Source organism: Vanellus vanellus, assembly GCF_965231255.1.
Source record: "Vanellus vanellus genome assembly, chromosome: 2".
NCBI classification, from domain to species: domain Eukaryota; kingdom Metazoa; phylum Chordata; class Aves; order Charadriiformes; family Charadriidae; genus Vanellus; species Vanellus vanellus.
In genome coordinates, this window is record NC_138906.1 from 60,798,712 (window position 1) to 60,815,295 (window position 16,584).

The following is a 16,584-nucleotide window of genomic DNA, read 5'->3' on the forward strand; positions in this document are numbered from 1 at the left end:
CATTCACATAGTGTGTTTTCAAGTGCCTTAATGGCCAATGACTCAGATGCCCTTAACAATGCTATCCCAGGTAAAGAAGTGCTGTGGTTAGTACAGAAGTGCTCTATAGTTAGAATCTGGGGAGAAAATAGCTCAGATATGCACGAACAAAAGTCTAGGCGTATATATTTTATCCCAAGATATGATCCAGATTACTAAAGAAGTTTTTTGTTCAAAGAAAATCTGCCTCGCAGATTTAGCAACAGGAACACACTTCTAAATATATTAGTGAAAACATACGTATTTGTGTAGATTTTTAGATATATGTACATGGACTCACACTTTTTCTTTCATCATGTTGTCTTTCTCTAATACAACCATAGTGACACATTTTCACTCTAACTGGTCTTAACTGCTTAGATGAAAGCCAGCAAGCCCTGCAAATGACTGTCGAATAATTGACCTGTGGCAATGCTGGAGGCATATTTGGTTAACAGGTTCCTCTCAGCAAGTCACGCATTCACAGGATTTAATTTTTTACGGGACTATGGAGGGTGGGAAAGTGGCAAAGGGGCTGGGCAGAAAAAAGACAAAGGGTGTGTTCTTGTTCAGATGTGTGTTACTTATCCTAGCAAGAGAAGGAAAACCTGTCTTCACTTGATTTTTTTGTTTTTAATTTAAGCTTTCTGTTTCCAGGTTACTTCCATGGTGCCTTCTGTTTTTAATTTAATGGTGTATATCACCAGGCTTTCCTTCTCTTCCAAAAACTACTCTTCAAGAAACCTCATCTTTGGCTGCAAAACCACTTCAATAACATGCAATTTCTCTATAATCTTTATAAAGCTAAAAGGGGAATTTATTTCCAAGAGTGCACCCAGCAGCATAAACTACAAATGTACTAGATGACAGCATCAGAAGTATCTATTATCCTCAATAAAATGCCTTTATCTGCTACTTAACTCTACTGGAAATAATAACTTTTGGGGCTGTAAAGTGCTTTGCAGGCTTTCGCTTTAGTCTTCTCCCCTTTCTTTTAGGAATTAACTAAGGAAGGAGAAGGCTGAAAAGGTCTATCTGTCAGCTGATGTCCACGGTCAAGGAATAAAGTGGGGATTTGCAGAGCTTCATGATCTGCTGTTGAGCAATGACCAGAAGGGCAGGCTAGATTTTGGTGTTTTGTTTCCAACTGATTGAGAATGCTTCATGAAAACAGAAGTTACTGCGGCAGTTCTCCTATGAAACCTTGCAAGGGAAAGGCCATGTGTTCTTTGAAAGTGCTAAGGAGCCTGCTGGGACAACAATGGTATTTCTGAATTTCAGCTACAGAGAGATCCTGCTGATATGATAATCCTCTGCTGAAACACAAAAGGCAGAGATCTGACAACAGATACCTCACTTGATCTTCAGCATCCCCCCAATGCTGGATTGCAGGCTTTCCAATGCCAAGCATACATGAAGTGTTTCACCTCTTCTCAAAAGGCTGTAAAATGGCTGTAAACTCCCTGCTCATTTTTTTGTAAGTCAATTTTTCCAACTTATTGTGACTAACCGTGTGTGTCCTAAGACATGTTCAAACAACAGTCTTAACAGAAGTTTGTTCTGGAGTCTTTATCATAGGATAATGCCTGTTAATTATTTTTTTAAATGGGCAATTTAATGCTTTCAGCTCCTCCTGTGTAGGGCATGTTCAGGTTCTTTTTGTACAATCTGTAGATTTGTGACATTTGTTCCAGGATTGTCTCGAGGGAAAAAAAGAATCACAGGAAAGCTAAAAGAAGCCGTATACATGCTAAAGTAAAACACCTACCTGATCTTACTGCTCTTACAAGTAGGTTGCCACATAACAGGCAAATTGTGATGCCTCACAGCACTCCCCATTTCTGTTTCAGCTCCATATCAACCTGGATGGACCACGGCCCTTTGAGGGCCTTGGTAATGCTCTGTCGCAAATTAATTCAGTTGGAGCAGTGGACAGGCGACAGGGCTCCAGAACCCCCAGGTAGCACAGGGCACACGTACATGGAGGTGGGTTGGGGAAGAGGAGATGGGAAGGTGGGGTAAGGCTAACAGAAGACACGCTCAGGAATTTGGGACTTGTACTATTTTGATCAGGGCATTCAGAGGAATTGTCTGAAAGCTTGACTGTTCCGATGTTTAGTGTCACTTAGCTAAACCTCTGGTCCTCCGTTCACTTTACTTCATCTCCTAGTTCTTGACATCATGAGAGCCTTGGTCTTACAGCTTGCTCTGCTTGGGGTACAGGAGACCCTGAAGAATAAAGACTGATTTCAAGATGATTTCAAGAGATCTTCTTCTGCTTTGTGCCAGCTGCCACTATTTGCTATTTGGACTGTGCCAGGCACTGTACATACCCAAAAAAGGATCCCAATTGCATGGCTTATATGTCAAACGTGCTTGTGTTTACAAACCATACTTTGCTTCTTCATTAGACTGCACAGTGTTAAATCTTATCGAGTTTAGTCCCAGTGGCCTCATGCATCATCATCCTCTGTAAGGGTTGTGGCTTCTCCCTCTTTCCCAGGGGGATAATTCACACTTCTGTTACAGGGAATACAGGGAGTCTAACATGAAGCACAGACAACTTAGAAGGGCATGCGGAAACATGCCCCTCTAAATGGGCTTGTATCTGACAAAACCCAATATATTTCAGAGAAGATCAAGTTCTTTGAGGCACGGTCATGTGTTTTATTTGTTTACAAAGAATCATGAAATTTTTTGGCCTTGTATAAATATGACATCAAAGCAATCAATCTGGTGGCCTATACAATTCATTCCAAGCCATAATACATAGCAAAGTTCTCAATTGTGGACCAGAAGATTACGTTGATTGTTTTTTAAAAATATTTTTTTTAACTTCAACTCCACTCATATAAATTGAACCAATTTATACCCCTTAAGGCTTTTGATCCTATAGATCGTGAACTAAAACCAGTTTAAGATAAAATAAACAGTCTGTCTTCCTCTTGGAGATCTGCCAAAAGAAGAACATTTGCCGCAAACCCTGCTCCTTCCCCAGAATTTCAGTCATTTGCATTAAGGCTCTGAGAGGAATAAAATAAACAACCCTCACTGCTGATAGCCAAACCGAACTATGTATTACTTTAGCTACTTTCACTCTGTGGATATGCTGCTGAAGGGAAAACATGTATCATGCCACCCTATGAAATCTGTATAGAAAGTCACAGTCTAATATTAACGTTTTTTCCCTAATCTCTGTGCAGTGGGCTTCATAGGTGTTTGTAGACTTGACAGAGAGGATATAAAGCTGCATCCATTTTTTCTTCTACTCAACCCTTTCATAAAGGGTTTCATAAGGCTTTGTAATTTTCCAAAATAACCTCCCTGCATTAAGGAAAATTTCCTTCTTGTTTCTCAGGAAGGAAGCTTTGCAGGGATACTTCTCTCTGCGAAGAAAGCAGTTTTCCCCAATTGATCTGAAAGTATCAAATATCGATCTTTGACTTACTCTTAGCTTTTGTAACTTTCTAATTTGTACTGTATTTAGAGTGGAAAACAAATGGCAATCTGAATCCTCACAAAATGAGGGTTTTAAAGAGAAAATTTTGGATACAACTTCTAATTAATCTACTGAATTTGCACTATGTCCCTGTTATTTTGTCTGCAGAAAGAAGTGCGCCTCTGAGGGGAAGAGAACTATAGAGAGTTTAACGGTGTAAAATGAGCTGTAAATCTGGCACTGAGCAATGACTCATAGGATTGGGAAAATAATCTTCTCATGTCAATCAAGTATTCATCTGACGGTACACAAATTACTGATCTAAGTGCTTTTAAAAAGTATATTTAAACACCATAATGTATTTAATATATGTGGTAATATAAGACAAAAACCAAGGACAGGGGCTACTAGAGGGAGGGGTGCAGAATGACCTCATCACATATATAGAGGTGGGCCAAGTCTGAGAGATTCAAATCCTGGCTACACCAAGTTTCACGGGCTATTCCTGCAAAGGCAGAGGTTTTGTTTTGAGATGAACAAGAAGCCTGGACATCCAGGCAGAGATCAAAATACTCAGTTCAGAGAACAAGACCGCTGCTTGAGATTTTTGTCAAATGCTGGACTTGTTCCTGATGATCTGTGTGATGAAGCCAAAACCAGTTCCAGGAAAACACAGGAAATCCTACAACAACCGTAACTAGGAGATGCTTTCAGATGCCCCCTGGTAAAAGCAGTCACGACAGCACTACGACCAAGGATCTTGCCAGCAAAAGTAGTATTCCTCATCTCAACTTTTAGAGAAAAGCGACAATAAAAAGCCAGACTAGGCAGTCTGAGCTGTACCTTGCCGACGCCGACTGTTGAGTTTCCTAAAGCAGGTGCCTTCCACAAGTCGATTGAGACGTTGCTGCTTGATCAGTTCTAAGATCTCAGGCTGAATCTTCTCTTTTAGTTCCCTTGGGAAGACAGAAAGTAGGCACTTGTCAAATTCAATCAAAGACCATTCTCCTTCCTCTGAGAGAGTCTCACAAGGTATTTCTGCAAGGAGTTCGAAGGGGACAACAGTCACAGGCAGGCCCAGGTCAGAATCTAAGTCTGCTCCAGAAAAAAACCCCGCCTTTTTCTTATAAGAAAGAATGGGACGCAGGATACCTCTGTTGTAGACATCTCCCTGCTACGACATCAGTGTATGACTCAGGCAAGACACTTATTTGTTTCTTACTTTACTCATCTAAAAATAACGCTTGTTATAATGCATCAACAAGGTTTTTCTGAGGCAAATAATGCTCTTTCATCGTAGGAGCACTGTGAAGCTTATTTGAGGAACTGTCACCTTTCCTTGCATGATCCTCTGCTGGTATACTTTACTAGCACTATTATTTAGAACAATACAAGAAGGCTAAAACATATTTTGAAATGATGATAAAAAACAGCGAGCACTGCCAATGAGCTAAAATAATGACCAGCGCTATATGCTTGTTCTTAATTCCACACCATTCCATTAATTCATTATTATCAGAATTTTGTGGAAGACTAACCCATGACTAGAGATTGCTCAAGGATCAAACTTTGCCTTTGTCCAGGAGCGCAGAAACCCACAGTGCATTTAGAAATAATATTATATATGCTTCAGAAAATCCATTTTCTACGTCCTACTTTGATAAGAGTTCAACATGTCAAGAACTAGGCAGAAAACGTATGCACATAATATTTAAAGTTTGATTTCATACGCCATTACATGGATTCACAGATGTCTGAATTCATCGGTTATATCCTCACTTAGATTCATTAAGAATACATAAAAGACAGGTTTAAACATCAACTCGACAGCAAGCCTAGTAAGATTAAAAAAATAACCGAATGTGTAGAGGATTTATAAAACATGAAGTGTGTCAGAACCATAATTTTGCATTGCTATGCAAATTAGGTAATACCAAAAATCATTCTGTCTGGCAGTATGTTCCAGCAATCATCATCAAAAGGAAGCAAAGCTGTGGTATCCCATAGAGACAACAAAAATTCCTCTCTTCTGAAAAACTTAGGGAGCCCAGTCTCTGCTGACTTCCACATTTATTTGGATCCTATACCTTTGATCCGACAGAGCCCCACTGAAACCACTTGAAGTCCTCCGCTAGAAAGATCAGGCCTTTGAACAAAAACGCCATCTTTCCCCCAGCTATTAAAAAAACAATGTTTGGAGTTCTTGATGCATAACCCACCGCATATTTACAAGCTGTGAACACCTAGCTGGTCAAAACTCAAGGAAGCACTGTAACTATAGAAACAGTCCACCTTTTGGGATTGTATTATTAGTCCTTAGGATAATTTTCAAGCACTGTTGTTTTCTCATTGGGAACTAATGTATGAATATGCTGAATGGTTAAACACTGTGAGATTAAAAGAATTTTGTGCCTTTACTGAGCTGATGAGCTTCCCCATTCCTCAGGTAAGAGCTGGGAGCAGGGGCTGAGGAGAACAGCTTTAAAACCCAGTGTGGATTTACTCAGCAGTCCAGGCTGCAGACCAAATCTCCAGCTGGATTGGTTTCAAACACTCAAGACTGGTATAGACATCGGTTTGACATTTAGGTAGTTTAATTCAGAAATTGGATGATTATCATTAAATGGGTGTTAAAGATATCATAATGTCATAGTTGTAAGACACTACTGAAAAACCAAAACCGAATGGGTCACCCAGCACATTAACACCTGACTGTTTGCTCATAATATTCCCTCTTCTGTCCCCTAAAGCCCCACCTGCCCTTTACAAACCAGAGGAAGAGAAGGATTTTAAACCAATCTGAAACCAAACCTGTCCTCCTCTCTGAAGCACTTCACTGTCTAAGGCAGACTTTCCACAGGAGGAAGGGAGGTAGGAAAGAAGGGACACCCTCCGCCTCTTTGCTGATGTGATGGAGTCTCTCTACACATGTGCATATATTTGCTCTCACAACCATGAAGCTCAGACGCAGTACTCTTCTGTTTTACAGTCCCCATACTTGAACACACAGAGGTTATGGAGACAACTCATTACTCCACAGAGAAACAGTCTTCAGTGACTCTGGACTTTAGTGACACCCCCTAAGTCCATCGATCCCTTGCCACGGTCACCTGCGCTTACTGTCCTCAGCAGCTCATGCCAACACATGGTTACTCTGACTTGTACGGTTTCCAGCTATTTTTCAGATACCATGGCTCCAGATACATTTCTGCAAGGTGATCCTACCACTTAATGCTCCTGTCAAGGCTTCTGTTCCACCACTTCAAGGTGACAGAAATGGGGCAGAACAATTAAACCACAACATACAGTTAAACAAAAAGATGTGCTTCTTTGAATCTTCGTATTTCCTTCAGAAAGCCATCTGAAGGTTAAGGCAGTTCAGGTCCTCAAGGTCAGTGTCTAACGACAGGAAGGTTAGAAAAAAAATATCTCTGTACAAGAAATAGGTCCTCCTGTCTAATTTTAAAATCAAATGGAAACAGTGAGCTAAAGGAATATCATAAATGCAAATATTTTTCGTGAAAATGTTATTTATTGTCCTTCAGATGACATCGGCTTAGCAGTTTGTGCCTTGCAAAGAGAGAGAACAAACTCGGAAAGTCTGACGAGACAGCGGCTTTAAAAATTGCCATTAGTTTCCCGCTGCGTTCCTGTCACATAAGAATTGCAAAAGTTAGTGGGCTGGTAAGACAGAAGGGTTAAGGGAACCACACAATAACATATATGATCGCTAGTTTTCTGATCTCACTGGTCTCGGCACTATAGGCAACGGTGACATCAGTTACTTGCTTTTAACATAACAGACCTGAATTTTCGGCAAATCTGAAAATCATTAGAAATAATTTAAAAATTATTCAAACGATATTAGTTCTTCTTCAGCACCGATTATATCTGTCCCCAGCTTTTACCTTTCCAGATTATAGCTAAGACTCTTTCTTGTTAGCTATTTTCTTTCCAGGATGGGGCATATTACAGACATTTAAATCATTACAACACAACAGAAGAGTAATCCCAGAACTGCTTTCAATGTGTTTTGTCCTTTTATCTTTCTGGCTTGTAGCTATGCCCTCTCCTAATCACTTCATGCATTCAGAGCAGGCATTAGTGACTCCTTCTAACATTGCAGAGAAACCTGTAAGATAAAAAGCTGAAAAGCATCTGCATCCCTCCCTCTATTTCCCTGTATGTTGCTGATTTTCACACAGATGTTACTTAGCAATGGCTCCTTGGCTGACATTAACTCTCCTTTAACCAGCAAGCCTCCACTGGAACGTCAGATCTTTATCCAGTATTAACCCATCTCTGTTGCCATTTAATCTGTCAAGGAGATGTCTGGTCCTCTACAGGCCCACAGGATTTCTAGACACCTTCTTCCACAGTCATTCAAAACAAACCAGTGATAGTTTATCATTTCATTGTGGAATGGCAGTTTGGATGATCAATAATGATCCCAGAATCGATTCTGTTCTGAAAGACGCTGTATTTTCCCTAATCAAAAATTGAAATTGAAAAAACTTCATCTCACATGATACAACAATGCTCTTTTAAAAGAAACAACTAACCCTTGCGAAACAAGGTGGTTGTCGTTACAGGGATCTAAGGCAACACTTTCCAGCTTACATTCAAAACCAACTTAACTGAAGCTTCTCTTGTCCAGCAGCTTGAAAACTTAAAAACTTCAGCGCTTCGTACAATGAACAGCAGAAGAAAGACTTCTGTCACGTTCAAGGCAGGAAAAAACATCATCTGATTGCCATACTCTCACACAGAATTAAACAAGGTCTGATGAATTTACATTCACCATTGTGTGCAATCTCTTTTAGCATATCCGCAAGGCTTTAAAATATACAGCACAGCCACGATTGCTCTCTTCACTCACAGTCTCTTTCCCTACAATGAGGCCATGATTCTGTACTTCTATCAATTGTGCCATCTATGCAATTTGAGAGAGTTCAGTACAGGGAATAAAATCAAAGGGGAAAATGAAAGAGCCGTTTCTTTTCACAGGCAAGAATAAGTGATCATGGATGTAATCAAAATGCAAATGCATAGAGTTAAATCTCTGCAAATGCAGTTGTGATTGCTTAAACACCTTATTGATTTACTTAGCCTTCATAGCCTTTAGGCTTAGCCTTTGTCCTGAATCCAAAATGAGTGTCTGGTAACACTTCACTTGCTTTTAACTACCTCTGTTGGCTGTTTCACTCATTCCATGGTGAGGAAGGAAACTCTCCGCACTGTACCAGCAGCTGGTCAGAGTTAAACTGGAAATAAAGAACTTGCAGAGGGCACTGGCAAGTTTCACGAGGCTAGGCGATGGTGCAAGAGAATATAAATAGTTGACCTGTTTCATATTTAAACAGTTGACTCATAGGGAAAGCAGGGAAAATGAGAAGCTTTGGTGACAAGCTTAGCAGTACTGAGTGGCTTTGAACAACTGAATGTTGCAGGGGATTGGCAGGGGATTTCTGAGCGGTGTAATGATGCAAAACTGACTGGAACCATTTGTAGCTTTTTAATTGATGCATTACTATGAGTGACATCAGTTCTAATTGGGCATTAGGTCCTATCTTCTAATACACTGAAAACATAAAAGCAGCATTCCCCCTTTGATCCACATTGGTATGATTAAAATTTAAGTGTGTAATTCTACTTAGCTTATGCTTCCGCTGTTGCCCTTCTGCCCCTGGAGGAATGTGTCCCCAGAGCTTTTATTTAGATATCTGTATCCTTTAGAGACAAATCAAAATGAAAATCCTGCTTCTAAATCCTGAAATGCTCTGATACAAACCCTTCTCTATACCTTTGCCTTGAAAAGGAGATTGGAAAAATCAGGAGCCGTTCCACTTTAAATATGGTCAGGATCTCATGACATTTCAGCTGATGCCTCTGGAGTCCTCACCATTTCTCTACTGATCTCAAAAGGTTCCCGCTATTCTCAGCCCATCATTTGTGCACCACAGAGTCCGCATCTGTCCTGTGCCATTAGTTCAGCCACAAGCCCAGACCTGGTCCAGAGCCAAGTACGGCCTCTATTTTTCATGTAACAGAACGAAGTGTATTCTGAGAAAAGGGAAGGAGCTACGGTGGCAATATCAGCATTTGATACTTTGCAGTAAACAAGAAGGCAATGAGAATCCCATTGGCTAGTTGCCAGAGTGTAATGCCATAAACACAGTCATACACAACAGCACTCTTTTGTGGAGTCAGTGTGCATTGGGCTCCTCTTCTTCTGGGCTTCTCCCTGTCTCACTCGGAGAAGTGACACTTGGAATTTTTTAAGGCCATTGGACAGAAGACAAAGTTGCGGTGTTAAGTGTGTGTGGTTTTTTTCTTTTTAAAAAAACGTCACTACTAGCAGCAAAAACGGGCTCTCTATCATGCAAAGCTAGGAAATGTCAAAGCATTGTTTCATACAAATAAACCATGTGAGACCCTGTAGAGGGATTTGCTGAATCTGGTTTAACCGAACTCAAAGAAATAGTTATGATTCCCAGCAGAAGAAAACATAATGCCCTTCAAGCAGATGCTGCACTACTGCTTTTAAGCACAGCTCCCTGGACAGCTTTCCTCCTCGGGTTCCCCCAGAAAAGCTCACAAGTGTCATTCACATTTGTTAATCCTTCCATGCAAAAATGAGCGGGGAGAGAAGACGGTACTTACAGAATCGGACGAGACTGGAAATCTTCCTGGTTCATTCTTTCAGACTGGCGTATTTTCAGTATTTCTGTGTAACTGAGGTTCTGAAGCTTGCTCTTGAACTGATCCAGAGAGCTAGGCTTGGTAGTGAGCGCTCTCATTATCTGTTCTTTCACTACCTGCATTACCTGTGGTTGACAAGGAAAGAAAAAGAAAACCTATGTTAACGCTTTCTGCGTTTTTGTTTCAAATCTATTCTGGTTCACACTAAGGTTTGTAGGTATAGAAGATGATTAGTACTGTGTGGTCTCAAGACAATTTCTCAGTCGCATAACCAGAAAATAAGCCAACTGTTGACAAGGCATCACAGCTTATAGCAAAAGTTCATCTGCGCTGTAACAAGAAAATTATTATTTTTGGGGGTGGTGGGGAGGGTGTCATTTATTGCTTGGCTGCCTACCTAGACAGCTAAATTACAATTGCTGGTTACAGGATTTTAAGTCCTGCTCTGTCCATGGCCTGTGTCCCCAACGCAGCAGTAGCTTGGCTCTGCTGCATTCTGAGCTGAGATGATCCTCCCGTCATGTTGCGGACAGGCACACATACACCACCAGACTTGTAACAGCAGAAAAAAGCTGTGAAGTCCTAAGGAGCCAACTGAGAGCACAGATGCACATGCTGACTTCTCCCAGCTCAACCCGGGTAAAGTGCCCAAGCTGCAGGAGTCAGTCTAACTGCCCACAAGAGAGACTGCAGAGAGTTTTTCAGGTCTTACAGCTCTCCTGCTGGGTCTTAGAACTGTTCTCCTGACCAGAAGGCAGTAGCATAAAGCTGCTAACTGTGGCCCATTGCCTCCCTTATTCCTTACGCTCAGAGGCAATGGGCACACAGGGAAACACAGGAGGTTCCCTCTGAACATCGGGAAACACTTTTTCACTGTGAGAGTGACCAAGCACTGGTACAGGTTGCTCAGGGAGGTTGTGAAGTCTCCATCCTTGGAGATACTCAAAAGCCATCTGGACATGATCCTGGCCAACTGGCTCTAGGTGACCCTGCTTGAGCAGGGAGTTGGACCAGATGACCTCCAGAGGTCCCTTCCAACCTCAACCCCTCTGTGATTCTGTGACAGACTTACGCTGCAGGCCATACACAGTGAAGGAAAGAGAACTTGCTAAAAAAGACTATTAGTCTGGGGAGAGAGAGAGATCAATTTGCCAAGGATATTACAGAGGATTGCTTTTGAAGCAATGCCATAAACAATGCAAACCAAAAAATGAGAATGAAGGATGGCTGGGCAACAGCCATCTATCTGCATATTAATTATTTTATCAGGAGAAAACTGCTGAGGCACAGTTAACTAAGGGGAATTGCTTGGCTCTAGTTCAAATAAATACATATCTCAGACTACTGTCTGTCTCTCCGCAATCCTAGACTCATTTCCTTGGTGCCGGCGCAAATCACACACTTTGAAATATTTCTCTGATGCTGTGCTTAAGTTGGCTGGAAAAACAATTTGTCAGACTTAGAAAGGCCCATCCCATCCAAATCCAACAGCTAAAAAGCAGTAGGAAACGGTTAACACCCCCCTGGTATCAAAGTGGGTGTGACAGAAATTAACAGCTACACAAACAGAGGGCAAAAGCTTTTTCTGCACTGCTATTTTTCCTTTATTCTTTCATTTTCACTATGAATCTTAAAACAGAAGCGGAGCCCCTCAGAGGTTCCCTAATCATTCTGAAATTTTCTCTTTTCACATCAATAGTTCATCGCTTCACATGTGTTGCCTCAGTCTTCTAACTCATTGTCTGCACTATGTTTTCTAGTTTTGCTTCCTGAGACGTAACTCATTTCAGCTGTGTCCAGCAGGCGAACCTAAGCAATTGAAGAACCGAAGATAATCCCCTTCCTTATTACAGGGACTACATCCATCCCAGAGACTTACTTCAAGAGAAGCAAGATGCTTCTCACAAAGGTGTTGGCCCAGGTGGACAGCAAATGCCTTTGCCACCTTTCCACCGCCTGGATGAGGCAGCCTACCCACGCTCACTAGACTGCAGCCTTACTTTGAAAACATCCTTGCAATTAACACCCTACTTTTGGTAAATCTTGCAAACCTGGCCCAGACAAAGCTGAGCTCCGCTCCATCCACTCCTACAAATCTAATAGGCACAGTGCAGCGTATTCGAGCAAGTCTCCTAAAACTTAGTTTGATGGTAAAAAGCGATGCTGAATTCTGTACTCTGCGCCTGCATACTGTTCGCTTCGTTTACAGAAGTGTTTGTTCTCAGATGGTAGTCATATGCAGCCAAATCCCTCTGAAGAGTTACCGAGCTGGTCTGCCAGTGGGAAACAGCTACTTCCCCAGCTGAAAGATGAACTCCTGTCTGCCGTCCCACTGCTTAGAGGGATTAATGCCTCCTTGACTGCATTCAGAGTGCGTTCACCAGACTGACCACACCGGCTCATGTAAGAAATGTGTGTCACACATTGGAAACAACAAACCTGAAGGCCAAACAACCGTAAGTCCAGAACGTTGATGGCTCACTCCACTGGCCCCTGAGGTGAGTGGCATACTCCCACTGATTTCACTGGGTCTCGGTTTAATGCCTAAATGGGCTTAGGAAATATAATGAAGGAAACATCCTCAAAGAACAGTGGGAAAAAATGAAGCAGATAATCCCAGCGACAAGTTGGATGTTTAAAAATATCTTCTGTCTTCCTCTTTCTGTCTTCCTGACAGTGACTACTAATTGCTGCTAATTAATTTGAATTTATATTTTATATATTTATATTTTATATATTTATATTTTATTAATTAGGATTAATTATTTTTAACTACCATACTAGGGCCAGGAATGGAGAAGAGGGGAGAGACTGTACACCTTTCCTGTTGAAAACATATTCAGTTATTGGTATCTCCTAAGACTGCTGTCCAAGCCCCAGTGAACTGGGCTTCACTTTTCACCCTCCCAGAGAACGTGACTTTTGGCCTCTGGCTTCACTTCTGCTTTCTCAGGCTCGCTGAGAAGTTGTGCCAGACTACTTTATTACATGTGGTTTTACGGTCAGCCTGCAGTCATCATTTCTGCAGTTACCATCCGAAAGAAGCATGCAAAACCAGGTAGTTAATTCAAACATGCAAGCCCCATCGCCATTCACGGGATCAAATTCCCTGGCCACTAGAAAGCAACAAATGATTGCAATTTCAAACAGACAGGAGTAGTATAACTGCTAAATTAACCATACTACACTGCTATATTAACTATCCCTACCATATCACCTTGATTTTTCAGCACTAAACCAGATTTGCAAGCAAATATAGTCCTGCAATCGCTTACACATGCATGCAATTCAAGTTTCATGCATTCATTCATATACCTATACAGATCTGGTATTTTGTTGCTTACATATAGATCTAGTTTTGTAAATTTAGGCACTCACTCTGGAGAAACTGCCTCTACGAATAGTTTTCCCCATAAAATAAATGGACAAACAAATAAACAAAACCTGTATTTTAGGCAGTTGCATGTATGCGGATCTTCTTTTCGGTCTGATCTCTGAACCATCCATATGAAGCAGCGCTCATCCTTGGCTAAACAATGCAAAGGAGGCTCAAGTTCAGCAGACTTAGGGCGCTGTCTATGTGTAGTTGCAAAACCCTTGTGCCCCTTCTCTGGTACTCACTGTTGTGGTTAACATGCAAACAACACAAATTCCTCTTCTTTGCTATGATCTGGGAAGTTACTCAAAGGGTATCATCAAAGAGCTCCTTGGTTTAGAGGAGCTCCTTGCTCCAAGACAGAAGGCAGGAAGCGTACGCCCCGTCCCAGCACATAAGGGGGTGATCACTTGCCTTGTAATGTTTATAGCCAACACTATTTAACTAGCTGGCCCAAATGTCAAAGCTGCTGATTGCATTGAGTCTCCTGAGCATTTGGGAATCACTGCCAAGAACTTCTAATCTGTTCAATTTCCAAAGCTGAGTTGCCAGCCCTTGATTACTGCTGTCTGAGAGACAGCATCAACCCTTCCTCCCCATGTGTCTGACCTTACAATGAAATTAAAGGTATTCTCTACTCAATGTGATTTGTACGTAAACACTGTAGACAGTTGGTTTAATTACATTATGCTTTGCTACTCTTACTGAGAAATGAGTGTTTCAGAGGGCACGCTTGCTTTAAATCATGTCCTTTTTATCTGATGACCTCTTGTACGGTAAGAGAATCCCGAGTTCTGCATTATGCCTAAGACAGGTAAATTCACTGAAGACATGAAAAGAAAGACAGTAGGAAAAAAAGAATACTTTTTTTTCATTTAATCACATAGGACCTGATTCCCCATATTTTGGGTCCATCTAATGTGTCTTATATTTCTACCATCAGTATCACCATAACATTAAATTATGCATTCTTTGTTAAGCTGTTCTGGTCTATTATTAGCTTATTTGACCTCATCTCTGTCATATGACATGCTGATTACTTTGTCTTTCCAACATTTACCCCCCGCTTTTATTCTTCCTTAACTCTCTTGCCATGACAACTTTTTGCCTATGCAAATAAAGTCTACCCCTTTCACGATGGAGCAGAGGTCTGAGCACTTGCGCTCTACGAGGGGACAAAATAAAAAGAAAGAAGATGTCAATGTCAGAAGGTTTACCAGGACCAAACTCTGCAGCAACCTCCACACTGACTGCATTTCAGTGGCTTGTTTGCAACTATGGAAAGAACAAACCTCCCTGCTCTACTTACCCCATACCAATGCAAAGTCTGTCCTTGGCACTGACTGGAGAAGACAGGCTGCCATCTCAGACACCTACCATTGCCCGCAAGCTTCTGGAAATTTAAATCTGAGCCTTCCACTCACCAGACACAGTATTTCTAAGAACTCACCGCTTCAATCTTCTCAGAAACCTCCCCCAGAACAGCGTGAAGAGCTGGACGTTCACAACCACCCATCTGTGGAGCACCAGACTGGAGGTGAACCCTTCTCATCATTTTCCCACAATATCAGTGTTTCTCTTGAATAAGCATGCCATTTCACATGTAATGACCCTCTCACACCAGCAAGAACACACCCAGAGACTATCACAGAAGCCACTAAGTCGTATCTCTAATATCCTGGGGCACACGTTACACTGATTGCTGCTTTCCGACTGCTTCAGGGGGTTGTGTGTGTCAGTATGTTGTGCTGACTGATTGCCATTAATCTTAACCATCCACCTTTCTTCTGCACAGACAAGACTTAGGTATAAATCCTGAGCCCATGTTACAATGTGCTCAGTTCAGTGCTTTCCTAATTTGGCTCAAAATTAGCAGGTATCGCAAGGCATGATTCCTCTATCTTGTTGCAGCATAGGATAAAAGGGCAGCCACCAGACAGCACTATATCCAGAGACGCTCCTCTACAACCAGACTGGAAGCATCTGAGATGGAAGAAGGTTTAAGGCTTCATTCAACAGCTTTTCCACATGATCATTCAAAAATCACCAAGCCAACAAACTGGAGGAAAGACGCTTTTTTTGCAAATTGGTTGTCAAGAATTCATACCTAGTTTCCTTCCTATCTAAATGTTCCCGAAAAGAAGCAGCTTGGTTTATACAAAGTAAAAAATGAAGGAGAAAACATCATTTGGTAATTGAGATCCAGCTTCATCATTTCAGTCACAAAGGGATTTCCTTCAGTTAAATCCACAGAGCAGGCAAAAATAAGGTTGTAGAATGAAATGGCCAAATCATTCTTAATGAACAGCGCTTACTGACAAAGGAGGCCATAAAGAAAATCTAATTCTGAAGGGAAAGGAAATGACTTCAGTTTACAAGCAACCTGTCAATCCCTTTAATGAAAACTTTACATGTTTAACGTGCGCACCAGGTAATTCAAGACAATTTTCAGGCTATTCCAAAAGATAACTTGTCCTAACTAGATCAATGGATATATTTTCAGAGTACTCAGAAGGGTCATCCTGAGAGAATTCAAGGTCCTTGGAAAATAATTTAATGCTGTTTCCCCCCCCGTATCTCCACATATGGCAGTCTGTGATTTCCCTACACTAGTCACTTGGTCACAGCCTCTATCAAGCCTTCACTCCACATTACTTTAGAATATTAATATAAACATGCCATACTACACAAGCAAATTTAAACTCTGCGCTGGCACAATCTAACCATTGACAAGAGACTCCAAAATTCCAGACCATTTCTTCTATTACAGTTGTGTACTCTGGAATTACAAAAAAAAAAAAAAAACACCCCAGTTTTCAACCTCCTTAACTATTCCAGAACACAAGGACAGTTACTGTAGCCAGCGATAAAGAGGCAACTCTAAGCTGCCTGGATGTGCACAGCCACAGGAATAATTAAGTTGATTCATTTTCAGGCAGCAGGATGAGAAAGCGGCTGTCAGAGGATTTAACAGGTATAAGCTCTGATACATTTTATCTCTTCATTTTCTGCAGAATTTAAAACCCACTGTGAAAAAAGTTTGTGTTGC

General features: G+C 41.3%; 1 protein-coding gene across 1 annotated transcript in view; it reads right to left on the reverse strand.

Moving 5' to 3' along the window:
- ELMO1 (engulfment and cell motility 1) overlaps positions 1-16,584 on the reverse strand; it is a 310,350-nt gene that overhangs the window by 17,838 nt on the left and 275,928 nt on the right. Inside the window, exons 17-18 of the mRNA XM_082479784.1 lie at positions 10,121-10,284; positions 4,301-4,413 (exon numbers count right to left, since the gene is read on the reverse strand). Of these exons, the coding sequence (XP_082335910.1) occupies positions 4,301-4,413; positions 10,121-10,284 (277 nt within the window). The remainder of the gene's footprint in view (positions 1-4,300; positions 4,414-10,120; positions 10,285-16,584) is intronic.